Source organism: Lethenteron reissneri, chromosome 66 (genome assembly GCF_015708825.2).
Source record: "Lethenteron reissneri isolate LAM-NWPU_2019-01 chromosome 66, ASM1570882v1, whole genome shotgun sequence".
NCBI lineage: Eukaryota > Metazoa > Chordata > Hyperoartia > Petromyzontiformes > Petromyzontidae > Lethenteron > Lethenteron reissneri.
Genome location: NC_083844.1, coordinates 4514823 through 4539686, shown reverse-complemented (window position 1 = coordinate 4539686; position 24864 = coordinate 4514823). Strand labels below are relative to the sequence as shown.

The window sequence follows — 24864 nt, the reverse complement described above, 5'->3', positions numbered from 1 at the left end:
TTGCTTTAATCATTGCAAAATAACTCAAACATGCCATTCAAATGGTTTGCTTGCATGTGGCCATTTCAGTGTCAAGTTACATCGTTTTAACCATCACCAGCAAGACTACCACGACCATGACAGTCTCAGTAACGACGTATCTCCAAGACTCGTTCTCCTACTGGGCCTACTTGAGAGAAACTGCGAGTGGAAAGTTGGTTACAACATTCGAAATTTACTCAAACGTGACAACATTTACTGACCTGGTTCCTGGAATGAACTACTCCGTGTCTGTGGAGGCTTCTGATGGGTCTGCCTCATATTGGTCAGATGTAGTAATGGACATAACTTGTAAGTACCGTTGTGGTCAACTGTTCAGACTATATTAATATAGACAGTAATTTGTGTATGCTACTATATATCACAAGTGCATTGCGTATATTAAACGTTGCATTACTTTAGTATTCAAAACGGTTCACCACCACATGTTGCTGCCATTGTTTGCAATTGGTATTTCTCATTATTCGCTTCAACCATTGTAAAATAACTAAAACATGCTATTAAAATGTCTTGCTTGCATGTGGCCATTTCAGTGTCAAGTGACATCGTTTTAACCATCACCAGCAAGACTACCACGACTATGACAGTCTCAGTAACGACGTATCTCCCAGACTCGTACTCCTACTGGGCCTACTTGAGAGAAACTGCGAGTGGAAACTTGGTTACAACATTCCAAATTTACTCAAACGGGACAACATTTACTGACCTGGTTCCTGGAAGGAACTACTCTGTGTCTGTGCAGGCTTCTGATGGGTCTGTCTCATATTGGTCAGATGTGGTAATGGACATAACTTGTAAGTACCGTTGTGGTCAACTGTTCAGACTATATTAATATAGACAGTAATTTGTGTATGCTACTATATATCACAAGTGCATTGCGTATATTAACGTTATTACATTAGTATTCAAAACGTTTCACCACCACATGATTGCTGCCATTGTTTGCAATTGGTATTTCTCATTATTCGCTTCAACCATTGTAAAGTAACTAAAACATGCTATTAAAATGTCTTGCTTGCATTTGGCCATTTCAGTGTCAAGTGACATCGTTTTAACCATCACCAGCAAGACTACCACGACCATGACAGTCTCAGGAACGACCTATCTCCTAGACTCGTTCTCCTACTGGGCCTACTTGAGAGAGACTGAGAGTGGAAACTTGGTTACAACATTCCAGATTTACTCAAACTTGACAACATTTACTGGCCTGGTTCCTGGAATGAACTACTCCGTATCTGTGGAGGCTACCAATGGGTACTTCTCATATTGGTCAAATGTGGTCATGGACATAACTTGTAAGTACCTATACAATCTGTTGATCGGACTATTTTAATTTAGACAGTAATGTGTGTATGCTACTATATATCACAAGAGCATTGTGTATAATACACGTGGTATTACTTAATTTGGTATTGAAAACGTTTTACCACCATGTAGTGCTGCCATTGCCCCTGCATTTAAAATACACATACACGATTCACATTGGTCTTGTTGACAGGCCACTATTCTCTTTTGGTATAGGCAGGCCAAAAACATGTGGAAGGATGTAATTCTAGGTGATTTAAAGTAGGCAGACGTAATTTTGATCCCCGTAATAATTTGATATTTATTTACACTGCTAAGGCGCCTTGCACCTGGAGGTCAGAAGGGGCTGTACAAAACACACACACGTGCAGGCTCAACCCAACAAAATCCAATCTCAAACTAAAAGATTCAAGGAATATAATTTTCTTCTTGGTTCTTTCGGTAAAGTCACGTAGAAGGGAAGTAATAAAATAATAAAAAAATAATAAAAATAAACATAATAAAATAATTCTCATGACGTTTAGGCCACAACGCAAGCAGCCGTCCTCAGGTGAAAACCAGGTCTGTCGAGGCGAAAGCGTCTTAGAGTCGCGGAATCTCTTCAGAAAGGTGAGAGACTCGATTAGCTGAGCCTTCTTATCCCGGAGCTTGTTGAAGGATCTCAAAGTTACGTGGAAACCCTCCCCGTAGAGGCGGTTAAATTTCGATTTAAAGCTTTCGTGACTGTAGGGATTCATCTTCTTGGTTCTTTCGGTAAAGTCACGTAGAAGGGAAGTAATAAAATAATAAAAAATTAATAAAAATAAAACATAATAAAATAATTCTCATGACGTTTCGGCCACAATGCAAGCAGCCGTCCTCAGGTGAAAACCAGGTCTGTCGAGGCGACAGCGTCTTAGAGTCGCAGCATCTCTTCAGAAAGGTGAGAGACTCGATTAGCTGAGCCTTCTTATCCCGATGCTTGTTGAAGGATCTCAAAGTTATGTGGAAACCCTCCCCGTAGAGGCGGTTAAATTTCGATTTAAAGCTTTCGTGACTGCAGTCCGCCTCTCCGGGGAGGGTTTCCACATAACTTTGAGATCCTTCAACAAGCTCCGGGATAAGAAGGCTCAGCTAATCGAGTCTCTCACCTTTCTGAAGAGATGCCGCGACTCTAAGACGCTGTCGCCTCGACAGACCTGGTTTTCACCTGAGGACGGCTGCTTGCGTTGTGGCCGAAACGTCGTGAGAATTATTTTATTTTGTTTTATTTTTATTTATTTTTTATTATTTTATTACTGCCCTTCTACGTGACTTTACCGAAAGAACTAAGAAGATGAATCCCTGCATTCACGAAAGCTTTAAATCTAAATTTAACTGCCTCTAGGCGGAGGGTTTCCACATAACTTTGAGATCCTTCAACAAGCTCCGGGATAAGAAGGCTCAGCTAATCGAGTCTCTCACCTTTCTGAAGAGATGCCGCGACTCCAAGACGCTGTCGCCTCGACAGACCTGGTTTTCAACTGAGGACGGCTGCTTGCGTTGTGGCCGAAACGTCGTGAGAATTATTTTATTATGTTTTAATTTTATTTATTTTTTATTATTTTATTACTTCCCTTCTACGTGACTTTACCGAAAGAACCAAGAAGATGAATCCCTGCAGTCACGAAAGCTTTAATCGAAATATATATTTTTCTTTAAAATACGTGCGTTTTAAGGCACGATATAAATAAAGCTAGGGAGTCAGCATCGTGAACGACCAGGGGATGTGAACTCACAGCCAGGGGGCCACACGAGAAAAGGCCCGGTTATCTATCATCATACAGGGATGTAACCTCAGCACGCACAACGATAAACTAGTTTTATTGTACCAGGTAAGGCCCACTGAGCTATGTAGCTCTTTTCAGAAGCGGCCTGGCGATCATAAATGATAGCAAAAACGAAGTGGCTTATCATCATGTGGAAATTTATAGCAGCCAAATACTCTAAACTCATGACTTTTAAATCTGGAGGGAAAAACCAGAAGACCCAGAGCAGAGGTGGACTGGTAAGCACGCACACCGAGGGGAATCGGGCCCAATGTTGGCACGCCCGTATTGCCAATGGAGTCGACAATTTTAGGCACCAACCGTGTCTCACATGCACGCACATGCTCATAACTGAGACCCTGCAAGTGTCAGTTTTTTGTGCCACTGTGTTTGAATTAAATGGGTTTGATTAATAGTCATTGGTAATATCAGCAATGAGTTACATCTTCACCAATCCTGCATCCCCTCCCCCCTAACTACCCCATTCACCAACTTTTCCCCCTCCCCCAGATCCAGCATCTGTCAGAGACTTTTCTTGCTTCACGTATTCCTCGGAGAATATATCCTGCAGTTGGTCTCTCCCCGACGGTGTATGGAGCTTGCTGTACCTGCAAGTGATCAACGGCAGTAAACCATTGCAGATCGTAGGCGTCTTCAATGACAATTTCACAGTCATTACAAAGTATTCTTTGAATGAAACAATTACGGAGCCTCAGGGAAATGGAAGAACTAATTTAACATTTGCTATGCTTGGACGTCTGAAGCCGAATACTGAATACTTAGTCAATATCACTACTTTCTCAGGAATATGTGCACAGTCAAACTCTACAAGGAAAAGCACGGACCGACGTAAGCGGTGAGTTCATACATTTTGATTGGCACATGATTGGTTGTGATTGTTGAGTTTTGTACCAAATGTGTGAACAAATCAATCATAAATGTGTGCAATGCATTTTGGAGACAATCGGGTGTCTGTTCTGGTAGCAGGGGATTCATGTCCAAGCACCCATCCACCCATACCAACCTGTATCAGTCATTTAAAATTCTTAACCGTTTCCTAACTTTCTGACATGCCAGTAACAATCGTGTTGTGCATGGTATTTTTTTTATAAACAGTTCAAAGTTGTCATCGTGCACACCCAACAACTTAAGTTGAGGTTTGGGCCTTGCTTTACTCAACTGTACCTCAAATGACGACCTGGTTAAGTGTTTAAACATCAGAATTTGTCTTTTTTCTGCACCTCCGATTTAGCATGATTGGCTACGTACGGTACAAAAGAAGTTCACCTTACGTACCGCACTGCAGAGGGATAAAGGTGGCCAGTTCTGGGAGTGGCCTTATCAACTCCCTTGTGAGCGGTGCTATCATTTAAATGGCTGCTCATTAATAGCACTTGCCCTGACGACTGGCTGTTCAAAAACGGCTACGATGGATTTTTGTTTAAGCCTCACTTGTTACGTTGGAGCAGTGGTCACCGTATTGAGGGTGCTGCGCTATCCCCCCCCCCCCCCCATGCATTTGCTGACTATGGTAAATATCAGTATCTGAACTGTTGCTAGCTCCTCCAGCCCCTGCTTCGTTATCCCACACTGACCAGCATGGGAAAGTATGATCAAGCAATGTCTATGCCTTCGTCCAGTAGTGGATTAACAAATAGCTCTAAGTTACGACAGTCTGTGTACCTATGCTCATTTCCAAAACTGTCATGCTCATGTGGGTAGCTCCTCCACCCGTTCCGGAGACGGTGAACATCACGACGGTGCAGAACCAGGTGACACCGAACAGCCTAACCGTCTCCTTCAGCTGCAGCTGGTTCCAGAACACAAACGGTGACCTCAAGTACTACACGGTCATCGTCAAACAGTCCGATGGTAACGCAATGGACATGCCATGAAAACGGCTCGGTCACTTCATTCATGCACGACTAAAATGATTGTTAACTTTATTACCAGGGGGAATGAGATGAAACATTCGAGTGCTTGCTAAGTATACGAGAAGTAGCGGCATCAATATCTGATTCTTCCACAATTTTATTTTTTATCCAAGCCTTGGTAGCTTTGCATGTCTAATCCACAACAGTGGAGGCGAGTGTTGGTGAATCACCCAACCCATTAACGTCGTGGTCCCGTACCCTCGCTGGCCATATAGAATGGTCTTGCCCTACGTAGGTTTTCTCTGGGTACTTGTTTCCTCCTGGATGTAAACACTCATTAATTGACCGATTAAACCTTCATAATCAGAGGACTGTAGAGCTAACCTGGGATGGTAGAGGAGGGGAGTCGAGGTCTGAATTTGATGCCAGCTGACTTCCTGGCTGCTACTGCATTTCCGTCTTGCCTGTGCTTCCTCCTTGCACCTCTATGAGGTCTGTCGAGAAGACAGAGTCTGTCTTCTCGACAGACCTGTTCTTCACCTGAGGACGGCTGCTTGCGTTGTGGCTGTAACGTCGTGAGAATATTTTTATTATGTTGAATTTTTATTATTTTATTATTTCCATTCTACTGTACGTGACTTTACCGAAAGAACCAAGAAGATGAATCCCTGCAGTCACGAAAGCTTTAAATTGAAATCCATTCTCCATCTTCAAGTTGAAATTGTTACGGTAACGAAAACCGTAGTATATACATATTTAGAATGTAAAGTGCAAATTTTCACGTGCAATTTAGATCCACGTTTAAGGAGTATTCCTTTGAGGATTAATTTTGGAAACTTTACGTGCAACTTTTTACGAATGCATGTAAAAAAGGAATCCACCGATGGATGGATTCACTCTGTCCGATCACACAGGAACCAACAGCGAGAGTCCAGAGAAGAGGTGGCCTCTGAGCACGTATTCAGAATATGCGAGTGGCAGCACGAACGTGTACCAGGTGGACGATCGTGTCTACCCCTCCGAGTGCTCCAACCTCAACTCCATCGTCAGTGTCCAAATTGGCACTGGCAGAACGAGTGGAAGCTTCCCCAATGGCCCCTTAAAGCAAAACACTGCCTACAGGTATGTTCCCTGCCCGCGTGCATTTTTCCGTGAGCTTATTTCAACGAATTAAAACCCCATAAATGTTTACGCGATGTTTTTGAAAGAAAGGTGGCATCACGTGCTCACAATGCGAGGAGTATTGACAAGACCTACGTAGAACACATTTGTAAATTGGAGACGTTAAACCGATGCAGTTTCTCTCGATCTGACAGCTGCCTATCAGAATCAGAAAGGGTTTTAGTCGCAATGAAAGTTCGCACAGACAAGGAATTTACTTTGGCAGGAAGGTGCATGCATTCAACATATAGGAATCCTAAATCTTAAATAAGTGGTGTACAAGTCTAACTATACTAAAGGTACAAAGTCTAACTAATACTAAGGAGCTAAAGTATGTAAAAATATGAATAAAATAAAATACAAAATATACAATAGCTATAATATGCAATATAAAATTACAAAAATGCAATAGGGTAACAGTGCAACTATTGCAAGGTGTCATTGTGTAGATATAGTGTTAAAGTCATTTTGAGCATTGGCCTTGTTGAAGAGGCCAGCAACAGATGGGAAGAAACTGTTTTTGTGACGTGAGGTTTTGGTCCTAATGGACCGCAGCCTTCCGCCGGAGGGGAGTAGCTGGAACAGAGAGTGTCCAGAGTGGGAGGAATCGGCCACAATCTTCCTCGCTCGCCTCAGGGGTCCTCGAGGTGTACAGGTCCTCGAGGGTAGGCAGATTGCAGCCAATCGCCTTCTCAGTAGTGCGGATGATATGCTGCAGTCTGCTCTTGTCCTTGGCAGTGGTAGCAGCGTACCAGATGGTGATGGAGGAGGTGAGGATGGACTCAATAATGGCTGTGTAGAAGTGCACCATCATTGTCTTTGGCGGGACGAATTTATTCAGCTGCCGTAGGAAGTACATCCTCTGTTGTGCTCTCTTTATGAGGGAGCTGATGTTCAGTTCCCACTTGAGATCCTGGGAGAGGATAGTGCCCAGGAAACGGAAGGACTCCACAGTGTTGACTGGGGAGTCGCACAGGGTGATGGGAGTTGGGCTGTATTCTTCCTGAAGTCCACAACCATCTCCACTGTCTTAAGAGCATTAAGCTCTAAGTTGTTCTGGCTACACCAGGTCACCAGGTTGTCAGCATCCCACCTATAGTCAGACTCATCCCCACCAGAGATGAGCCCAATGAGGGTGGTGTCGTCCGCAAACGTCAAGAGTTTGATGGACAGATGACTGGAAGTGCAGCTGTTGGTGTACAGGGAAAATAGCAAAGGGGAAAGGACGCAGCCCTGAGGAGATCGGGTGCTGATGGACCGGGAGTCAGAGACTTCTGTCCCTAGCCTAACGCATTGCTTCCTGTCAGACAGGAAGTCTGAGATCCACCTGCAGGTGGAGTCGGGCACGTTTAGCTGGGAGAGCTTGTCCTGACGCAGGGAAGGGATGATGGTATTGAAAGCAAAGCTGAAGTCCACAAACAGTATCCTGGCGTAGGTTGCTGGGGAGTCCAGGTGCTGTAGGGTGAAGTGGAGGGCCATGTTAACTGCGTCGTCCACAGATCTGTTGGCTCTGTAGGCAAACTGCAGGGGGTCCAGGAGAGGGTCTGTGATGGCTTTGAGATGTGCCAGCACCAGGCACTCAAAAAACTTCATTAACACAGAGGTTAGGGCGACAGGTCTGTAATCTTTAAGTCCTGTTAGCCTTGGCTTTTTGGGCACAGGGATGATAGTGGAGGACTTGAGACAGGCTGATACATGGCATGTGTCCAGTGAGGTGTTGAAGATGTTGGTGAACACCGGAGACAGCTGGTCAGCGCAGTGCTTGAGGGTCGCTGGAGAGACAGAGTCTGGCCCGGCTGCTTTGCGGGGGTTCTGCCTCTTGAAAAGTCTGTTAACCTTTCCCTCCTGAATTGAGAGAGTCATTTCTGTAGTGGGGGGGGGGGGGGGGAGGAGGAGGCCTCTAGGGTGGGAAGGGGTAGTTCAGGACAGTCCAAATGTTTTTCAAATCTAGAGTATAACTCGTTCAGGTCGTTGGCTAGGCGGGAGTCGTGAGTGGTGTGGGGGGCTCTGGGCTTGTAGTTGGTGATCTGCCTGAGCCCTCTCCAGACAGAAGCAGAGTCGTTAGCAGAGAACTGATGTTTTAGTCTTTTTGAATACAGTCGTTTAGCCTCTCTCACCGCCTTGCTAAACCTGTTCTTCGACTCTTTGAATCTGTCTCTATCCCCACTCCTAAACGCTTCCTCCTTCTCCAACCTCAACCTTCTGAGATTTACTGAAAACCAGGGTTTGTTGTTGTTAAAGTACACCCTGGTGCGTGTTGGAATACAGCAGTCCTCACAGAAGCTGATGTACGACGTCACAGCCTCTGTGAGTTCATCCAGGCTATTGGTAGCAGTCGTGAACATATCCCAGTCAGTACAATCCAAGCCCACCCGCAGATTCTCCGTAGCCTCACTGGTCAACTGTTTAGATGTCCTCACAGCAGGTTTACAGAGCTTTAGTTTCTGCCTGTATGCAGGAATCAGGTGGACCATGGCATGGTCAGAGTGTCCCAGTGCTGCTCGGGGGACGGCGTGGTAGGCTCTACTGACTGTAGTGTAGCAGTGATCCAGAGTGTTCCCTTCTCTGGTAGGGTATTTCATGAATTGTCTGTATTTGGGGAGTTCATGGCTGAGATTACCTTTGTTAAAATCGCCGAGTACGATAACCAGGGAATCCGGATTTTCTAGCTCCACACTCAGAATCTGGTCGGCGAGCATGCGTTGGGCCTCTTTAACATGAGGACCCGGCGGCAAATAAACTCCGACCAAAAGAGCGACGCGAACTCGCGAGGCAAGTAAAAAGGTTTACAGTTTATAAAAATGATTCCAGGTCGGGAGAACAATGTTGCAGAATCACTGTTACATCGACACACAAGCCACTGTTAGTGTAAAAACAAATACCACCGCCCCTTGTCTTGCCGAAGAGTGCTATGTCCCGATCCGATCTTACGAGTTGGAAGTCTGCCAGTTGTAACGCAGTATCCGGGATCAAATCACACAGCCATGTCTCCGTGAAGCACAAGACAGAAGATGCAAGAAAGTCTCTGTTTTTCACCATCAGTAGCTGAAGTTCATCCATTTTGTTGCGCAGTGAACGTACGTTTGAGAGGAAAAAGCTTGGAAGCACTGTTCGGATCCCACGTCTGCGTAGCCGTACTAGAGCCCCCGACCATTTACCCCTTCGGTGGCGTTTCGTTGCTTGAACAAAGCCTAGCGCGGCTTTGACTAGAATGCCCACTAATTCTGCCGCTGGAAGCAGAAAAGTGGGAAATAAATCCACAGGAGTTGTTTCCCTGATGTTTAAAAGTTCGTCTCTTGTTAGAGAACTCCGAAAATTTTGGAAGAACACTGAATAAACAGACAAAACAAGACAAAACAGGTAGCACCAACTTGCCGAGGCTGCCATCAATGGCGCCATCTTGCTCTTTCAGAGTATTTGCTACACTGCTCTGCTGCTAAAGAGTGCATCTAGCCTGGTTACAAGTGCCATGTTTTAAAGTTGCAATGACAAGCCTTATAATAGGCCAATGGGGAAGGTATGACCTCTTGTATACACCACCCATGGATCCATATTTCCTCACCCATCAGTTGTGTAAACTCCTGCCCCCATTCTCGTGTTGTTCTTCCACCTTGTCCATTTCCACCATTCAGGATCAGTTTCCGCGTCTACACGTACATTCCAAACGCACGCTCCGTCAGCGCTGGAGGGGTAGCCATCTACACGGACACACGTTTCTCTCTACCACTCATGACATTATCCAGTAAGTATTCCGATTTACTGCCATTCAGCATAAGAGCACATCCAGCTCGTGCACATGTGTATTATGTTGAACTTATTTCGCACCATACATAGCCAACTGTGCTATTTGGAGGTGCGGGGAAAGGACAATAAACTAAACAGAAAAATCAGTTCCAAAGAAATGAGTTTTCAATTAATGATTTAAAAGTGCATAGGTCCTATGGCGTTCCGGATGGCCGCAGAAGCACAATGGAAGCACCGCGTGATGCCCTGACCATCTTTGTTAGACATTTAGCCAAAAGCCGCTGCTGCTGTGAGGATGACCGGAATTTGTGTGATGATGCTTTATGCTTCTTGATGATATCTGCGAGGTATCTAGGTTAATTTGTGGCAAGCGCTTTGTGTTAAATCTAGACGAGAAGTCAATGGTCCTAGGCAAACTGGAACTCGGTTCAGACCGTCTTACATCTCCACTATAAACGAGTCACAATTGCAAAGTCTCCAGAAAACCAAATGATATTGGATCAAGCTTGATATGCTCATGGTTGAAGGGCTCCCTATGCTGTCTTGACCTCGTTTCACCACACGTGGGAGTTGCGTGGCCACATTTCACCCCACTGGTCGGTGCACGTTGGTGCAGGGGGGTAGAAGCAAGGACCGGTTCAGACATCAGTCACCCCTGAAATGAATTGTGACTGGGAATCAAACTCGGGAAACCAGGTTAATTGAGCACTGCAATCATCAGTATGCACAGCAAAAGTGTGCACAAATTATTGACCATCTACAATACGCATTTTTACATTTAATTGTTTCCTCGAAGCTCTGTTATTTTTTATTTAGGCCGGCACGGTTCCAGTTCCAGAAAGGCTGTTGCCGCTATTCTGAAGCGTTTGGCAAAAACTGAAAAACCTGAGCAATGGGCAGGGATGCCGGACAATGAGCGGTAACCAGCAGGGCAAGTGTCTGATGGAGATATAAGCTTATTTTGTATGAGCTAAATTTATATAGCGCTGTATGGAGAAAATTAGGAATGGTGCATATGAATGTAATGGTGGAAATGATGTGAATACAAAAGATGAGAGGAAGCTATGAGTAAATCTGTGATGACTGCGTGAATTACGTTCAGGCAAAATTGATGACGGCGAATGATGATGAATGCATGAATGTTATGAATGAATGAGGGAATGAGCGGGGAGCCTTGTCATGACAATATGAAGAGGAAGCAGGAATGGTGGTGGTTATGAGGGGAAAATTAAGGAGTCGTGCGGTGAGCTATGGAACAATACGTGAGCCTTGGAGGAAGAGAAGAAACGAGTGAGCGAAGATCATTGCTTAATGTTGAGAGGGGAGTTTGTTCCAGTGAAGGGGGGGGAGAAGAAGAGAGTAGGTGGGTGAGCCAGGACCAGGTAGAGTAGGTGGGTGAGTCAGGACCAGGTAGAGTAGGTGGGTGAGTCAGGACCAGGTAGAGTAGGTGGGTGAGTCAGGACCAGGTAGAGAAGCTGGGTGAGTCAGGATCAGAGATCGGGTCTATGCCGACGAGAGCGTTAGATCACATACGTATAAATGTGTGTAGTTAAACACGCCAAAACCCGACAGACAATTCGTAAAGTTTGTCAATTATGACTGTTGCCTGATGAGGCTGGTTGTAATGTAGTGCTTGAATTGTAAATGTTATGGGTTTACTCTGCAACACATAACCGGTTAGTGCTGAACTAGTAACTAATTGGCACATTTGTTTACGTGCTTGGCTGTGTTGGGTGGTGTTGCGTTTAACAACGCATTTATATTTACGCGATATAACCCAAAAAAACCCTCTTATGGAGAAATATTTAAAGCCTATTGGTGTTGACACAGCACTGATGTCGCCCTTCTCTCCTTTCCCCTCCTATCAGGCTCGGGAAGCATCACTGGCCCTGTGGTGGGAGCTGTGGTGGGAGGTGTGGTGGGAGGTGTGCTGGGAGCGTTTGTGATCATTGTTGGAGGGGTCTTACTCTACATACGCCGGAAGCAGCTGTACGTTCTGAGCGCACACACACACAGCACAGCTGCCAAACCTCACATTCACCGCGATATCAACTTTGGTCACAGGTGTACATGAACAAACCTTCGTCTATTCACTGCTGGATAAAGGCCTGTCCATACTACGCGGGTTGTGCAGTTATTTGCCAATCCTCGAGACCAGTGGCGGCTCCTGCAAAATCTCTCAGGGGGGGCAAATGTCTGGATGATTGATAAGGATAAGGTCCACCCATGCAATGAATAAATTAACAGCTTAAGCATGTAAAGGCAACTTCACTTCTTTAATATTAATGAAAAATAAAGTGACTCTTACAATACATCTTGTTTGTTTATATACTCACTATTAAAACAAACCACTCAAGTTTATTTTATTAAAGATTCCACTAGCGATAAATTATATTGTTGGATGAAACGTGCTTACGTATGATGACGTAAGCACGTATGATGACGTAAGCACGTTAGGGCTTGCCCTCCCGGAAGCCATAGATAATGCATTGGAGCGCCCCCGTTCGAAAAAAAACATCTTTGAATGTAAGTCTATGGGGCCACTCGGGGCGATTCTCAGCCGGAGTGAAATCGCCCAAAAAGAGGCGGTACTCCACAGAACGTGACATGACGCTGATTGGACTATATCCAGAGGCTGACAGTGACGGCTAGCGTGACTCTGTGGTTCAATGACATTGGTGGTGCGTCGCCCAATCGCCCTAATGAAGAAACCGCCCCTGCTCGAGACCCTGGTGAGTATCTCTTAACTCATGCAGCCTCTTTGTAAAAACACAACAACTCTGCTTTCCTCAAGAAAGTGACTTCTAAAGTTCTGGTGATGCTGTGTCTTTTGATAGTGTTATGATGTTTCGTCACGAGAGAAATTATCCATTCGAATTTCTCGCAGAGTAGTGCATCACCCTGTGTTAGAAAACGATCTTGGGGAAGCGGATATCGCACAACTACATGCAAAATTCCTCAAAGTTAAGTGAGTCACTTAACTTCAGTCATCTTAGCAGTGGCTTTTGGCTCAACCATTGAACAAAGATGATCACTGTATTGCACGCTATTGCATGCGCTTCTGCGGCCGTCTGGAACGTCCTTCCGATATTCGAAAGCCACTGGAACTATGCACTTTTAAATAATCTTGTCTGACAAACTAATTTCTTTAAACTGCTTTGTGTTTAGTTTGTTGTCCTTCCCCCGCACCTCTGATTAGCACGGTTGTCTACGTAAGGTGCGAAGAAATTTCTACATATATCTAGACATACAACAGGGGGCAGCATATTTCAAGTCACCCTGCAACGGAAAGTGTAATATTCATCACATTGCATTCAAACCAATTATTTTAATTGTATGTTTGTGATACTGCATTGCCAGTATTTCATAGGCATAGATAAAAAAAACATTTATAAATAACACTGCTCTAAAAGGGAAAAATAGATAACGTTTTGGGCAATGGTCCTTCTTCACCTACATAATTGACCATAATATCATCTAGAATATATTACGTGTATATTTTGTTTCTTTTAGGACAGATTTTGACTGTTGAGTTATTATCAGAGCTGGAATTTATCGAAATTAAGTGCAGAAGCAAATTCATGACTTGGGTTTCTGTGCAGTCACTGTTGACTGGGTTGAGCCCAGTTTAAAACATAGGCATCTGCCCAGATAAAAACCCGGGCACTCCGTTAGGTCTTAGACCTATCGCTGCTTCTGTCATTCCATTCATCTGTGTGTCTGTCGACCTAGTAGTCTGCCTATTGGTTAAATGTTCTCAACATGTGCCTCTTTCTACAGGAATTGTTTCAAGAAACCCAATTCCATACAGCAAACTGGGCAAGTATTAATTCCTCTAATCTGCTTGTCTCATCCATTAAAATAGCTGTCCCTCACCATGTCTCATAGTTCTGGGGATGCATATCTCCTCTGATGATGAGTGACCAAGCGTCTTCCCCTAGAGCCCTCAGACTATGGGACTCTCTTCCACGAGATATCAGGATCTCTGTGGACATGGGGACGAGATGTTCACTACCTCTCCTGGTATACAGGAGGTCGGGGGTTCGATGCCGACCCTGACGCCTGTTGTATATTTGAAGTTTGTATGCTCTCCCCGTGGTCAAGTGGATTTATCTCTGAGTCCTCTGTTTTTTCCCTAGAACATTTGGAAGCATGCATTGGGAGCATTTGGCTACTATACATTTCCACATGATAAGCTACTTTGTTGAGCTATCATTCGTGGGAAAAAAAAACATTTTTTTTTTATAAAAAATTAAACATAATAATTATTTTATTATGTTTTATTTGTATTATTTTATTATTTCCATTCTGCGTGACTTTACCGAAAGAACCAAGAAGATCTTCTTGTTTCTTTCGGTAAAGTCACGTAGAAGGGAAGTAATAAAATAATAAAAATAAAACATAATAAAACAATTCTCACGACGTTTCGGCTACAACGCAAGCAGCCGTCTTCAGGTGAAGAATGAGACACTACCAAACTAGGAGCTTATATATAAGCTGCATTGGGGGTTGAAGAGCGCCTTAACAAAAAGAATGTGCATGTGAAGAGGAATTTAGCATATTCATGGAAAATGCGTAGGCGTTGGGCGGGGGGGTGTCAAAGTCATATTATGCCCATGCATTATGCAGGATCAGCAGCAACCAAGGGGGGTGCAGGGATTAGCAGTAACAAAGGAAAGGAATGTTAATGATATGTAGCTGCAGTTACTCAACAACCACGTAGAAAACTAAAGTATAAACTACATAAAAAACTAAAGTATAAACTGCATCGCACCATCAGTATACTTACTATACTCTATAATAAGCTGAGTTACTAACAGCAAGTAATACATTACAATTCTACCTCGTAAAAATTCTATAATATGCTTCCATCTAAACCTTATTCTCTTATATCACACGAGCATATACCGTACTATATACTGCCATAGATAAACCCAACATTAAATTATATACTGTATTGCTGTAAACCAACCTATATCTTATACATTTAATATAACACTATGTATTATTCTACACACCCTAATGTGTATCGAAATGGTTTATTACGTCCTTCCAATGATTGCTGAGCCAGAATCCATCTTCTCGGTTAAAATTGTCTCTGTGTTTGTATATGTGGATCGCCTCATGAACGAATCTCTCATGATAGCCAGATGGCTTGCAGAGAACCTCTGTCTTGGAGAAGTCGATATCATGTGAGCCCACTGAGTTGTAACAGTGATCTGCCACGGCTGAGGTGTTTGTCCTACCGTGTTTCAGGTCAGCTTTATGTTCACGGATGCGGTCCGAGACATGTCGTTTGGTTTCCCCAATGTAACTGCTACCACAGAGGCAACTTAGTTTGTAGACGCCAGGGTACTGTATGTCTGGAACCACATCTTTCACAGACGGTACCAGATCACGGATTTTATGTACTGTGTTGAATCGGACCTGGATCTTGTGTTTAATCAGGATTTTGGAGATCTTTTTTGTGACTCCAGCAATGTAGGGTAAGGTGATGGTCTTGAAAGGCTCCTCAACAGGATCCTTCTTGATGGTTGGAGTGATGGCTTTGCGGATTGTATAGTCGGAGTAACCATTTGCCTTAAGAGCTTGGCGTACGTGTTTGAGTTCACTGGAAATGTGTTCATGGTCGGAGATGCATTGGGCTCTATGATATAGAGTCTTGATGAGGGAATTCTTCTGGGATGGATGGTGGTGGGAATCCGGTTTTAGATAAGCATCCGTGTGGGTGGCTTTCCTGTAGACAGAGTGGCTCATTGAACCATCAGGTCTCCTTTTGATTAGGACATCCAAAAAGGGTAGCTTGCCATCATTTTCGACTTCCATGGTGAATCTGATGGCTGGGTGTATGGAATTGATGTGGTCGAGAAATTGGTCTAGAGCAGGCCGGCCATGTGGCCAGATGACAAAAGTGTCGTCTACGTACCTCTTCCATAAGGTCGGGCGTAGAGTGGCAGTCTGGATAGCGTCCGTCTCAAATTTCTCCATGAAGATGTTGGCTACAACCGGAGATAGGGGGGAGCCCATTGGGGTGCCCTCAATTTGCTTGTAGAAGGTTCCATTCCAGGTGAAGTATGTATTGGTTAAGCAGTGTTTCACCAGGGGGGGTACCCCAGCATTCAGTCCTTGATGAACCAAGTCTTCAATGATTGCGATGGTGTCAGGCACAGGTACCTTGGTGAACAAGGAAACCACATCAAAACTGACAAGCAGGTCGTCTGGGGACAGGGCAATCCCCTTGATTGTCGATACCAGGTCAGTAGAGTTTAGTACTGCAGAGGTGGTTTTTCCAGTGAAAGGCCGTAGGATTTCGGACAAAAAACGAGCCAGTTTGTAAGTGGGGGAGTTGATAGTAGAGACAATGGGACGAAGAGGTGTATCTTCTTTATGTATCTTTGGCAAGCCGTACAATCTTGGTGGTCTGGCTGCAGAAGGTTTCAACGAGAACTGTTTGGTCTGATCAATTAATGCGGTTGAAGCAGAAATGATGTTGTTGGTTTTGCTTCAACCGCATTAATTGATCAGACCAAACAGTTCTCGTTGAAACCTTCTGCAGCCAGACCACCAAGATTGTACGGCTTGCCAAAGATACATAAAGAAGATACACCTCTTCGTCCCATTGTCTCTACTATCAACTCCCCCACTTACAAACTGGCTCGTTTTTTGTCCGAAATCCTACGGCCTTTCACTGGAAAAACCACCTCTGCAGTACTAAACTCTACTGACCTGGTATCGACAATCAAGGGGATTGCCCTGTCCCCAGACGACCTGCTTGTCAGTTTTGATGTGGTTTCCTTGTTCACCAAGGTACCTGTGCCTGACACCATCGCAATCATTGAAGACTTGGTTCATCAAGGACTGAATGCTGGGGTACCCCCCCTGGTGAAACACTGCTTAACCAATACATACTTCACCTGGAATGGAACCTTCTACAAGCAAATTGAGGGCACCCCAATGGGCTCCCCCCTATCTCCGGTTGTAGCCAACATCTTCATGGAGAAATTTGAGATGGACGCTATCCAGACTGCCACTCTACGCCCGACCTTATGGAAGAGGTACGTAGACGACACTTTTGTCATCTGGCCACATGGCCGGCCTGCTCTAGACCAATTTCTCGACCACATCAATTCCATACACCCAGCCATCAGATTCACCATGGAAGTCGAAAATGATGGCAAGCTACCCTTTTTGGATGTCCTAATCAAAAGGAGACCTGATGGTTCAATGAGCCACTCTGTCTACAGGAAAGCCACCCACACGGATGCTTATCTAAAACCGGATTCCCACCACCATCCATCCCAGAAGAATTCCCTCATCAAGACTCTATATCATAGAGCCCAATGCATCTCCGACCATGAACACATTTCCAGTGAACTCAAACACGTACGCCAAGCTCTTAAGGCAAATGGTTACTCCGACTATACAATCCGCAAAGCCATCACTCCAACCATCAAGAAGGATCCTGTTGAGGAGCCTTTCAAGACCATCACCTTACCCTACATTGCTGGAGTCACAAAAAAGATCTCCAAAATCCTGATTAAACACAAGATCCAGGTCCGATTCAACACAGTACATAAAATCCGTGATCTGGTACCGTCTGTGAAAGATGTGGTTCCAGACATACAGTACCCTGGCGTCTACAAACTAAGTTGCCTCTGTGGTAGCAGTTACATTGGGGAAACCAAACGACATGTCTCGGACCGCATCCGTGAACATAAAGCTGACCTGAAACACGGTAGGACAAACACCTCAGCCGTGGCAGATCACTGTTACAACTCAGTGGGCTCACATGATATCGACTTCTCCAAGACAGAGGTTCTCTGCAAGCCATCTGGCTATCATGAGAGATTCGTTCATGAGGCGATCCACATATACAAACACAGAGACAATTTTAACCGAGAAGATGGATTCTGGCTCAGCAATCATTGGAAGGACGTAATAAACCATTTCGATACACATTAGGGTGTGTAGAATAATACATAGTGTTATATTAAATGTATAAGATATAGGTTGGTTTACAGCAATACAGTATATAATTTAATGTTGGGTTTATCTATGGCAGTATATAGTACGGTATATGCTCGTGTGATATAAGAGAATAAGGTTTAGATGGAAGCATATTATAGAATTTTTACGAGGTAGAATTGTAATGTATTACTTGCTGTTAGTAACTCAGCTTATTATAGAGTATAGTAAGTATACTGATGGTGCGATGCAGTTTATACTTTAGTTTTTTATGTAGTTTATACTTTAGTTTTCTACGTGGTTGTTGAGTAACTGCAGCTACATATCATTAACATTCCTTTCCTTTGTTACTGCTAATCCCTGCACCCCCCTTGGTTGCTGCTGATCCTGCATAATGCATGGGCATAATATGACTTTGACACCCCCCCGCCCAACGCCTACGCATTTTCCATGAATATGCTAAATTCCTCTTCACATGCACATTCTTTTTGTTAAGGCGCTCTTCAACCCCCAATGCAGCTTATATATAAGCTCCTAGTTTGGTAGTGTCTCATTCTTCACCTGAAGACGGCTGCTTGCGTTGTAGCCGAAACGTCGTGAGAATTGTTTTATTATGTTTTATTTTTATTATTTTATTACTTCCCTTCTACGTGACTTTACCGAAAGAAACAAGAAGATGAATCCCTGCAGTCACGAAAGCTTTAAATCGAAATTTAACCAAGAAGATGTTCATGTATATGTTAAGCCTGGTTGAATGTAAGGATACAGGTGTTAGTGTGTGTTTAATGCGTAAGCAATAGTTAATGCATATGCTTTCTAGTGCAAAAGTGTGTTTTAATGCTTGAGTGCAGGTGATATTGATTGTGTGATATGAAAGTGCATTATGTGTTATAATCTGAAGTGTATTTAATGTATGCTTGAAACTACAGTGCATATGTGAAGGTGAGCATATTCATGTGTGATGTTAGTGTAATGTATGGATATCTGTATGGCTCGTGACAAGAATAGGCTGCATGTGCCGTTACTAACAGGAAGGCCACGCAGCTGATTGGTGATTAAACGTAAAAAATGCAACCTAATAAGAATAAAAATTGTTTACTTAAGAACCAAAGGGAACCAAAGAGTAAAGAAAATAAAGATGAAAGAAAGACACCGTGGAAGCGGGAGTGGCAGCAAGCACCGACCTACCCCACTTCCTACAAAATATCAAGAATCCTCAGCATGGTTTGGTGTCACTTTGCCAACTTGCAGTGGCCCGCCGTCATTAATTACAGAGGACGGTGAAATTATTAATATCGTTCGCATTGTTGTTCGCATTGTAAAATTATTTCTAGCATGAGCGGTGGAATTATTCACGTGGTGGTGTCTTCAGACGTGAAGGCGCTGGCTCACCCAAGGCATATGGATGCTGCTGGATGCTTCTAGATGCCACCCACGCACCTCAGTCTTTGTTCAGTCTGCGTACCCATCTCAAGTGTTATCACGGACTGTGCTTTACCCCTATATTATATTATTTATCATAACGCGATTTTTCCATAACACGGTGTTCTTCATGAACACAACTATCGTGTTTATAGGAGAACATACCGCGTGTATGTTTCACTTATTTCACACCGTACGTAGCCAACCGTGCTCATCGGAAGTGTGGGATGCAAATAAAGGACTGTGCTTGAGATATTGAGCATTGGTTGTGTCTTAGAGTGGTTGTAGTCAGGGCTGAAAATTAGTAAGAAGTTAGTGTGAGGACTCGTACATTAATTCCCCGACCCCACAAGATCTGAGGACGAGGTTCGGGGGTAGGACAACAAACTAACACAAACAGCAGTTATAATAGACAATCGCGTGTCAATGTAGATCATTTAAAAGTTCAGAGCTCCAGTGGCTTCCAAAACAATGTGATTTTTTAGATAGCAATTTTGGAAACACTAAAATGGTCTAGAAAACTTTAATTCTGCAAGTCACAGTTGGAGGCCAGGAGTTTCCATTGATATAAACTGTCTTAGTTGACACCTCTCGACAAAAGAAGAACAAGGTGCAATGTTTTTATGAAGTGAATAATGAAGTACTGTGATTATATTCCTAAGGTAAAAAAACTCAAACATTTAAACTCAACGGGCATGGAGTGACAAGCGCAATGGTTAGTGCGGTTGTGCTTTGAGGCCGGTAGCATCAGTTTTAGCTACCTTTCTGATAACAATACTTTTTGCAGATTGCCTGCATGTGGTAATCAAAAAATGATCACCGATCCATTTTTATGCCATGTTCTTCTTAAAGCGAAAGAAAATGGGGCGAGCTTCCGGCTGTACCAGGTGGCATGAAAAAGGATGTTTGTGATGCAAGTCACAAGGTCGAAAATGAATACATGTCTGCTGATGACTGCATTTATGAAGATCTGGACAATAGGTACGTGGACAAACAACAATTGCATCAATTGACATAATTTGCGAGTAGTATAGTTAATCAAATTTTACACGAGTGACAATCATGCTCATCATGGGTGTAACCATCTAGTTCATGCAATGCATAATTGTATGGGTATGTGTATAATAAGAATCATTTACAGTTTTCAAAATGAATAGAAAAAAATACAAATTTCTTGACGCTACAATCAAAATGTGACCTGATGTTAATCGTATCACATTCTGATTCAGGCTTAGTCGATTGAAACATCTAAATCGAATTCAACTCGATTTGGTTGCAGGCCTTTTATATCTCACTCTTCCAAAATGCACAAAAAACACGTGAAAAATACGTCACTATTGAATTTAATACTCTTTGGTTTTTTCGGTAACAGACCATGCTTTTCAAAACAGTCTGTCTCAGCAGCAGACTATGCTTTCCCATCTGATTGCGCCCAAAACGTCGTGATTAATTTTATTTTATACCTACGTGACTTTTTCGAAAGAACCAAAGAGTATGGATTCCTGCAGTCACGAAAGCTTCAAATCCTTATTGAAGTTAAATCACTTTCAAAACGCAAAGACGTAAAACTATTTAAACAAAGTGAAAAAGTATGTTTACATGCCCTAATGTTTAGGGGCCCAAAAGAGCATGAGTTTGAGAAGCACTGATCAGTTTTACAAAGTAATTTTAATTCTTACTTTTTGGTAGTATATATGTTGTCTTTTAAATGTAATTATTAAATGTGCTATTGTTTGTAATGTTAAGTTCGTAACAGTCCGCGCTGCTCTCCAGTTTTCTAGATGAAAAGTGGGTTAAGTTTTGCTGGCTCAACAAACGCATCTACAATTGAGCGTTTTGCTTCATATTTGATAGTCTAACGTTATATTTAAGCATATCCTGCATTATGATTTACCAGCAGAATCTCGGCCACGGTTTAAAATTCCCATACAATTTTTCTGAATAGCAGTTAGAAGCGTTGGTTCGACTATATTTGTATCGGATTTCATCATCTCTGTTGCCTTTCTCAAGACAACAAATTCATTTACATCAGGTCACTGCCTCGGACAAAATCACAGAAAATTGTTAAAATAACTTTCATTAAAAATAAAATTTCTGATGGTTTCGATTTTTAATGCACGTTATTATTATTCGCTATTATCATAGTTCTTAATTTTATTGGAATTTCGGGAGCAGTCATTGATATTATTATCAGCTTTCTATTTCGCTTAGATTGTATCTATACTCGTGAGTGGCACATAACAAGAGGTTATTATTACGTTACATGTGGATTGGTTCATCGTGCTCAAACGTTTTATTTTCATTTTATTTAAGTGAACACCAAGAGGACCACCACTCATGTGCAGAGTCGAAGACGGGAAAAGATGATGCCAAGACCGTGGGAAATTCCGATCCCACCTATATCGCCCCCGACAATGTATACGTCAATGTGAAATAGCCATTCAAGTCACTCACCACCTCCTTCTGTTCGATATAAAAAAAGAAACAGATCCTCTACATAGTTTAAAGACATGAATAAGACCTTTCCTGTGCTGGGTTCATGTCAAGGTAATTTTTTACTCGTTCTCAAGGTTAATTCATTCGTACCAGGTACACATTTATTAGGTGTGATATTGTCATAATGCTCCCCAGCGGGCAGGCATTGCACTTCGAGAACAAAAATTGCTCTTGCAAACACTGCTCTGCCGTTTAGCAGCTGCGCCTATAGATCTGTAAGTGTATGGAGTATCTGTACTGGTCTAAGGGTACCGATGCAAGTTTAATGGTCTCAGTGGAAATCTATAAGTGTCTTCTTCGAATGGCTGATGTAGGTGAAGAGTAACAACTCTAATTTTACGTTGAGGTGGTTGAGCCAGATAATTGTGTCAGATGTAGTGGATTGTACTGCTCTGATGATGCTCCCCCATTCGCATTTGTGAATTGGGCATTAAAGAGTCATTCCTTCTGTGGCCTACTCTGGGTGATCCCAGGCACACACTACCGGAGATATTTATTTTCAATTGTGCTTTAAGTAACCACTTCTGCCATTGTTTGGGTGGATTCGATTTGGGTTTGTGCCCATATTATTCGTGGAAGATCAAAGCCATGGATCGTCTGCCTCGGGTCTTGAATCTGGGTAAAGGTAGAGGACAGGTGGCCTGGACAAAACAAATCCATGGATAATGCCAAATATAACACATCGGGCGATGAAATATATGTATTACTTACCTACATAGTCTATACGGGGGTGAATCTATAGAGTGCGTTAATCTGTTATTATTCTTTGTTAAGATTATCGGTTTCATGTCAGACTCATTTGTCGCCACATGGTGACGACCGAGTCATGGACACGCAGGATGGGAGGATCAGTAATAATTAAACTTGCAAGTAATCGATCATTTTTCACAATCACGAGAAATGCTAAACCCAAATCTTCTGCAAATTTCGCGTTAAAACTCATACATATTATCCATTGGATGTGTAATGGTACTCTTGTAACATCAATGGCGCGCCACGGTGGGGAGATGTTAAATACCTTACCGGGTATGCAGGTGGTCGTGAGATCGATCCCGACCCTTGCGTGTTTTTTCCGTGGTTACGTGAATTTTTTTCCGAGTCCTCCGATTTTGCCCTCCACATTTAGAATCGACATCACACATTTAGAGCATTTGCCTGCTACAAATGTCCACGTGATAAGCCATTACGTTGAGCTATCATTTGTGATAACCAGATCGCTTCTTAAAAATATATATTTCGCTCAGTGGGCCTTGTCTGGCAAAATAAAATAGTTTAGTTTAAGGATCACCATGTACTTTACTTGTATTTACCATGCAATTAATATGTATCGATATAATACAGCTGGTTCAAAATTAACCTGTAGGTTTAGTTCTATAAAATGTTATAGTAAAGGGAAGTAAATGAAACACCTTAATTTTATAGGCATGAATTTGTCCCATTAAAATTGTGACTTAATGTCTGAAATTTATACTTCTTTATGACGGGTATTTGGCTATAATCAGGATCATCTGCTTTCATGTCCTCAAACTTTATTGACATCCGCATCAATTTCCTTTTTGTGAGTTCCAGCTACGAGCAAATTGTTGTTAATCAGAAAATTCACTCTACGAGTCCGTTATAAATAGTACATGAGACGTAGTTTGATTTAATCTTAGAAATACAGGAAACCTCTACACATTTTTTTAAATAAAAACAATTATCGTTAAAATAATATTTAAACACTCGACAATGTTAATAATATTTTACATTTGCAATACTTCCTGTTTAATGCTTGGGTTGATGTAGGGTAACATGAGAGGAAAGGAGTGATTGTCGTATTACATAATCGGAAACTCTATACGACAGGAGGAAACCGATAAGGTATAAGGCTCTTTTTCACAGACGTCCAATAGGGGGCGGGTAAGAACGTTATAACAAGCAATGCAAAAACACGATAGGAGTGGAAAGTATAGGAAAGATAAACAGAACTTTGAACCAAACTCCAATAGTCCCATATACGAGCTTGCAGATTGCCGTTCTATTCAAGACAGTAATCCCCCCCCCCCCCCCCCACAATGGGCAAAGGATTTTTTTGTAAGCAGACGGGTTTTCTCATCAGGCGATGTCATTTGACGCGCGAGTTTCCACATGGTGCAACTCATTGCTCGAATGTTTCAAAGCAGTCATCTGTTATTATTTTACGACTACCTCCATGGAATAAACAGTGCTCGTTATTCTTGAACCAACTTCAAATAAAGTGTATAACCTACCGCAAAACTATTGTAAGAAACTTGTGTTTTTTTAATATAGTCCATTTAGTGAAAAAAGCACTTGCTCATACAAAACACACCAATACATCACACACGTGCACATATACACACGGTACAATATAAACGTGGTGGGTTGAGGTATATGATGAAGACTATAATAGGCTTTACCCTTTCTGGCATTTTAACAGGTGTTAAAATGTTCAAACACCAAATAGACACCTGTTGCAAGGCATCAAGTCGTGCATTAACCACACATACTTGTGGCAAAACATAAGACATGCTCTGATAATAACATATGCTTTATGTTTGAAACGGTGAGAGAAGGCAGGAGGGGAAGAGAGGACGGAGCTTCACCGAAATGGGGATGAGTTGTTCCCAGGCCATAATGGGGAGCGCAGTGAATGAGAGTCCCAGAGCGGCCAGGAGCACCTTGGAGACCTACCTGGGAAAAAACTCTTGAACTTGCCAGCTGTGAGTGAACATTTCTAGAGCGCTACTGCTCAATTTTGACTGATAATAAGACTACAAGGCCTTAGCCACACTCGAGTGCTGCACTTCATTTCAGCCACTTGAGCAGTAGCGGGCCGTGTATTTTACACCTAGGCCTTCAGTGCTATCCTCCTGCAATTAAACCACCTTCGAACAACCTCTCCATGACACTAGGGCTATAGGCGATCGTCATTCGACGTAACCACCCCATATTCGCAGTGACAGTAACATTTATCGAGTGGAATAAAGTGATTTAACACGAGGCTCAACATCTATGAGAGTTACAATACACTAATTGCAGAGACATAAATACATGGTGACTGAAACCATCAA

At 42.9% G+C, this 24864-nt stretch overlaps 2 protein-coding genes across 2 annotated transcripts in view; one reads left to right on the top strand and one right to left on the bottom strand.

Moving 5' to 3' along the window:
- LOC133359832 (receptor-type tyrosine-protein phosphatase beta-like) overlaps positions 1 to 24864 on the bottom strand; it is a 425084-nt gene that overhangs the window by 135821 nt on the left and 264399 nt on the right. The window lies entirely within an intron of this gene.
- On the top strand, positions 117 to 24049 carry LOC133359885 (receptor-type tyrosine-protein phosphatase beta-like). Its single transcript, XM_061578447.1, has 9 exons — positions 117 to 128; positions 3936 to 3987; positions 4854 to 5003; positions 5920 to 6127; positions 9799 to 9908; positions 11779 to 11899; positions 13691 to 13729; positions 20150 to 20278; positions 21611 to 24049. The coding sequence occupies exons 1-9, from the start codon at positions 117 to 119 to the stop codon at positions 21732 to 21734; spliced, it is 945 nt and encodes a 314-aa protein (XP_061434431.1). The 3' UTR covers positions 21735 to 24049.

What these genes read in the sequence shown, in the direction of transcription:
- LOC133359885 (XM_061578447.1), top strand. An exon ending in ACCACTCATGACATTATCCA is followed by an intron (nt 9,909 to 11,778) that starts GTAAGTATTCCG and finishes CCCTCCTATCAG; the next exon opens with GCTCGGGAAGCATCACTGGC. An exon ending in TATGAAGATCTGGACAATAG is followed by an intron (nt 20,279 to 21,610) that starts GTACGTGGACAA and finishes ATTTTATTTAAG; the next exon opens with TGAACACCAAGAGGACCACC.